General features: G+C 40.6%; 1 protein-coding gene across 2 annotated transcripts; it reads left to right on the plus strand.

Moving 5' to 3' along the window:
* Positions 1-513: 513 nt before the first annotated feature.
* Positions 514-5,392, plus strand: LOC127295290 (putative 14-3-3-like protein GF14-H). 2 transcript variants are annotated; one of them, XM_051325210.2, is made up of 7 exons: positions 514-868; positions 2,210-2,510; positions 2,703-2,790; positions 2,893-3,002; positions 3,482-3,624; positions 4,472-4,506; positions 5,013-5,392. In XM_051325210.2, the coding sequence occupies exons 1-7, from the start codon at positions 805-807 to the stop codon at positions 5,019-5,021; spliced, it is 750 nt and encodes a 249-aa protein (XP_051181170.1). In that variant the 5' UTR covers positions 514-804; the 3' UTR covers positions 5,022-5,392. The 2 variants fall into 2 exon arrangements, with proteins under 2 accessions (XP_051181170.1, XP_051181171.1); XM_051325211.2 differs by having other exon boundaries at positions 515-868; positions 5,016-5,392.
* The last annotated feature ends 694 nt before the right edge of the window (positions 5,393-6,086 follow it).

Below are 6,086 nucleotides of genomic sequence, written 5' to 3' on the forward strand. Positions count from 1 at the left end.
GCTGTAAACAATGGGTCCATGATTGACTAAAGAATTAGCATCTGAGGCTATAGAACTCCAAATATCTTGGACAGCTAAGGAGTAGCAAGGCTTTGCCTTTATTTTGATAAAGAAAACGTTTAGAGAGCACCAGCAACAGCAAGGCAAAGCAGACGGCATAGCTTAGAGTAGACCTCCTTTCCAATGGAATAAGAAATTCAGAAGTGACAAGAGGTGGCAATGCTCTTTGATCATCCAAGGTGGCAGCTGTCCAGGCATGGACAAAAATACTACTCCTACTAGACATAAAATAAGTGAGCTTCAAAATTATCTAACGAAAGTAACAGCATCTGCAAAATTGCACGGAAAGATAAGCCCCTCTTATCAATGGAAATCCTAAAAATATCGAATTAAGAATCATCCGATTTTCAAGAAAATATTTTCTAAAGGTGTGATATTTTGCATCTGTGCGACAACATTAGAGGCAAAGAAAATGAAATGGTTTTCTAATGTATGGTTACGGAGGAGGAGAGCTTCCTAGAGCCAGACGGAAATATCCATATGTCATCAGTGACCGCCAGGTCCCGAGCATCCCCCGGAACAAAATTCACAATCAGATCAAGTCAAGACTACCTGTTAACCAAAAGCCAACACATATGCAGGGGTCGCCATTAGCAAGAGCAGATCTCGTAAGTAGAAAAGAAAAGGAAGAGGCACCCATTCCTTTTCGGGAAGGTAAAGATTGTCAAGGCAGGGGAGGGGAGAAGCCAAACTCAGAGCAGAGTAGAGGAATCACCACTAGTCCAGGCGGAGAACTGGGAGGAGATGGAGGAGAGAGGTAAGGTGGTGTGCATGGCGAAGCTGGCCGAGCAGGCGGAGAGATACGATGGTACGGTACCCTCCCTTGGTTTGGTTGCGCCTTGCTTGTGTTGTGTGCAGTGTGTCTCTTCTTTGCGCTCTGCATTTCGGGTTGATCGCTGATATTCCTTGGCGGAAATTTGGGGGTTCTTGGTTCATGTGCCTGCTGGGACGGTTTGCCCTGCGATTCCCTGTTCGATTTACTTAGCTTCCTGAGCGGTGGCCTGCTGGCCATTGCGGCCATCTTGCTTATTTCTGCTGTCCATGTGTAAAATGTTCAGGTGTGTGGTAGTTGATCGCAAGCGCTGTGTCTTGATTATTATTCCGGGCCGATTTCATCCAATTTTGTTGATTTTAGGGCCGTGCTGCCGCCCCAATTTGATGGGAAAAGTTTTTCATGATTATCTTGGGGCCAATCTTGGCAAATTGGAGTGCTTGATTTTGTGGGGCCAAATTTATGATTTGGGTGACCCTGAGTTGCTGTGTTATGATGTTTAACTGTGAAAAAGAAGGATTTTGGGGATCATGGATAAATCATTCTGTTATGAGATTTGGTAGACATATTAATGGATCTATATATGTTACTACTTTATGACCTAATAACTACACATGATCTATTGAACTTCGTAGTCATATGAACAAGTGGAGCTGTGAAATCAGTCATTGGGTCAACATGCCAAGTGTTGGGTTAAAAGAGGTTGCAAAAGGCAGTGGTTATTCTTGTATGGTTGGAGTAAGCATCTCATTTTGGTAGGAATAGATAGCTCTTTGTGCTATATTGAATTGTTGAGGGGAATTTGATCACAGTTAGATGCTTATGTCTTGTAAGTTCCCAGTCCTAACCACAAAGTAGTATGTCACTGTCACATTATGTTATCCAGGATTCTCTTTAGTTTGCACTTGTAAATACTTTTGTTGACAACTTGACATAGCATGTAAAGCTGGGTCTTTGCATGATATATAGGAAGCCTCCCTAATAATGTACCTAATCTATGTGATAAAATCATGAGTAAGCATTATAGGTTCCCATATTCCCTGATTTTCCTCCTTGGTGGTAGGCAACATCATGTTCCCCTTTTTCTTGCAACTGTTGCTACTGGGAACTAGTTAGCGGGTCATCTGCAGTTATGCTTCTGCTTTGGATGTGTATCATTTTGTTTTGCAAACTTTCTGTTCGGCAAAGGAAGAGGCAAGGTAACTGAGAATCATGGCATAGCTGTAGAGTTCTAGACACAACTTTTGAAGTAACTATACAGTTAGTTGGGTTTGAAACGAACCGAGTTTGATTTGCTCCTCCAATAATCCAAGAGTTAACTTTCATAATTTTATTGAGTTAGTTTTTCAACTCATAATTCACTGTTGTTCCTGGCAGATATGGTTGAGTTTATGAAGAAGCTTGCTAGGATGGATGTGGATATGAGCGCTGAAGAGAGGCATTTATTTTCAGTTGGTTTTAAGAATACAATTGGTGCAAGGAGGGCATCATGGAGAATCCTTTCTTCACTTGAGCAAAAGGTGGCAATGGGCGAGCAAGCTAGCCGGATGATAAATATCTACAGAAAGAAAGTTGAGGATGAACTAAGAGTGATTTGCAATGAAATATTGTCAATCATCGCTATTCATTGCCTTCCCTTGGCCAATACTGGTGAAAACATTGTATTCTTTTATAAAATGTATGTACAGGTTCACTAGTTCAGCTCCTTTTTTCACAATTGTGTTTTACTTTTCTCATGTTGGTCTATTTTCGGATCAGTACATTCAGAGTATTTTCCCCTATGCATTTGCATCATCACATGTACATATATATGGTTGTTTTCCTTATCTGGTTTGCACATGACTCACTTCTAAAATTTGAATTATTACAGGAAAGGCGACTATTACCGTTACCTGGCTGAATTTAGCTCTGAAACTGAAAAGAAGTCTGCTGCTGACCAGTCACTCATGGCCTATCAGGTGCGGAATCATTCAACTCGTACATAGGCTCAAACTGAATTCTGGTTATAAGACTCACATTGTTGGCCTTGCCTCTGGCAAACTAATAATTGTTTGCTGCAGCACGCCATGGTTGTCGCCTCCACTGAGCTTTCACCTGCTCACCCAATCAGGCTTGGCCTTGCCCTCAATTTCTCAGTGTTCTTTTATGAGATAATGAACTGTCATGAGAGGTCGTTCACCCTTAAGTACTCCTTTTCACCATTTGTTTGATGTTTTATAATTTAAAATGGATATCCCTATTTTTCATGCTTCCCTTGTTAAAATAAATAAATGCAATGGACAGACCTACCAAGAGTTGAATAGGTTCAGATGAACCTAGCACATCTGTAGCTACTCTATTTGCTAGGTGACATTTGATGTAATCTTTTCCAAATATAAAGAGAACTGCCATGGAACACTTGCGGATTTAGATAGTTAAATCCCAAAAAATGTATTGTTAAATAGTTAAATACTTTGACAGTTTTGACCACATTATCGAAGGTTTTCTTGGTCTGCCCTTAGTTTAAAGAGCTACTGGATATTGATGATGTTGGGACCATGTCAGCTTTTTGTAATCCTAGCATGCCAGCTGACACGGGTCACAGGTCCTTGAAAGAATGAAAGCACCGACCTTAGTTTAGGAGTTTTTCATCTTTGTTTCTCTTTGCAGAGCTTGCCAAGTCGCAAAACAAGCATTTGATGAGGCTACTAATGAGATTAATTCCGCTGGTGTGGAGGGCTACAACGACAGCATACTTATGATGGAGCTTCTGAAGGACAACCTAGAGTTGTGGACGTCAGAACCAAATGAAGGTAAAGCCATCATATTTTTTCTTCGAGGAATATACTAATTTACCTTGCTTATTTTCATATGGTGTTATCTTAGAGGTGTTGATTTTGATGCGGTAGATAGAATAGCAGCAGAAGTTCTGCATATATGCCATACATCTAGATTCTCTGTGCAAGCTATCAAATGCCAGCTATAACCAGTAATCATAGATACTGGATACCTGATATGGTGGATAATGATACTAAAGTGAAAGGATACTCATGTAGGCACAAACAGTAAAAACTCTGAACTAATACAGAAGGTATAATGACGTGGATACAGGACCTGAACAATGAACAGTAATCAGTCTGTAAGGGCATAACATTTATGTGAAGTCAAATTACTTGGTTAGATTTGAAAGGGCTACTGAGTACTGATCATGCTTGCAAGAAATCGAATACTGATCATGCTCTGATTTGTCTTGTCATTCTGTCCAAGAAAACCTCCCATGTTTTGCTTTGCCATTGTACCCAATAAAACAGTCGCTCTCAGTATGTTCCATGATATGGTCCTTCTGCACCCGAAGCGTTGCCTTATAAGACAAACCGAGAACTGCTTAATATACACATCCTAAAAATTTAGAACCGCTTAAGCTACACAAATCCTAAAAATTTGGTGCAAGTATGATGATCAGAGTAACTAAAAAGGTACCAAGAGAATGGTGTTTGAGATGGTGATGTCGACTCTCCACTTTGCTAGTGTTCACCAACATTAATCTTGTTATGATCAGTATCTATTCTTTGACAGTAATGAGTCCATAATACTAATTATGGCACGATGCCGCTGTTTTTTCCATTGACAACTAAAAACACAGTCTCTTTATTTTGGCAGGTGAAACGGCTAAGGATAACGACATCGATATGGAGGTAGGTAGTGTGCTTCTTCCTATGACATCCATTTTGACCCCGAAAATTGTATGCATGAAGAACATAAATTAAAAACATAATAAATAATCCAGTGTAGGAAGTAGTAATATCTGGAATCTCTTAGAGTTATATTTCCAGTTTTAAAATTTGGATTTTATGCAACTGCAAGAACTCCTATACTTCTATTAACATCTTCAGAAATACTGATGTACATGTGAAAAGCATCTACTTACAGATGATAGTTTTGAACCTGAAATTCATTGGAACTATTGAAACCGAAGTAGAGGTATCATTAATGTAACTAATCACATCAAATCATCAAAGAATCATTCTGCCTTTGTTCTGTCAATGTGCTTAATTCGGACACATCTGATGTAATATGTCTATGAGCAATCAGAAGTAGGATACCGCCAAATTTGCATGATCACACTATTCTGATGCTGACATACTGATAGACACTGCTGGTTTTGTGACAATGTGCTGATACAGTTTTTCAACGTTTTTAGCAGGGATAACTAAAATCTGTTCAAGGCCATTGGATGTGTGCAAAATTACCAGAGCACCATGTTACTGAAAAGCCAGTGACCATCTGGAGCGGAACCATTTGAAAGTGCCTCTTGTTATCATGTAGCTTCGTTGTTTCGGAACTCTTTGCTTAGTGTGGTCCTATGTTGTTGTTTTTTCCATAGCTTGGAGTGGTGGCCATGTACCCAGCTTTGCTCATATTTTGAGAGCTTGGATCGGCAACCATCCATCTTTGATGCTGTTGTTTCTAGTTTTCTCCGATGCTGCTTTCCATGCATTGTTGTATAATAGTACTAGCGAATAATATGTTACTAGTATGTCTCCGGTCAAATGGCGAAAAACTGCCACTTTTACCAGTGAACACGCGTTTCAGCCAACCTTGACATTAATCTTAGGTCAGGTTGAAAACATGTGCAGTTGTTGTAGAACATCAAAAGTGGGCACCTTAGGAGGCTAGGAGCTCTCTCAGGACATCAGAGTCTGGAGCAGCACGTTTTCGTGATCTGGGTATTGCTTGCAGCGGTGGTGCGGAGCATGGACAGAGGTGGTGGAGAGAGGGAGGGAGGGATTGCGTGAAGGGAGTGTGGAGCTCACCGGAAGTGAGGAAGCGCAGGAAGAGGGTCAAGGCAGTGGATGGTGCGGAAGGCCAAGATGGCTGGAGGTGGAATGGCTCGGTGCAAGTCAATGCATGTGTAGGACTGAATCTGCTCAGAGTAGGATATTTTCCCCATGGACCAAGCTTGCTCTACATTAATTTACATTGATGATATTTGTATTGGGAAAACTTGGGCAAGTCGAGGCGCTAATACTAATGAACTACACACGTTATCATTTATCAGTGACCATGTTCTCTGAGTGATGCATACCAGACGCAGCACATATCCATCCAAGTTGAATGTATGTGCAACTGCATGTAAATGGTGCAGGAAGCTGGGCTAATAATGGAACTTGATAAGTAGTTTCCAAGTCCAATAAGAGCAATATAACATTTTAGTATATTTTCTCCGCATACGAAATCAACCTTGAATTAGTTTCTGACAGGAACCCTCATTTGG

The sequence above is a fragment of the Lolium perenne genome, chromosome 4 (genome assembly GCF_019359855.2).
Source record: "Lolium perenne isolate Kyuss_39 chromosome 4, Kyuss_2.0, whole genome shotgun sequence".
Taxonomy (NCBI): domain Eukaryota; kingdom Viridiplantae; phylum Streptophyta; class Magnoliopsida; order Poales; family Poaceae; genus Lolium; species Lolium perenne.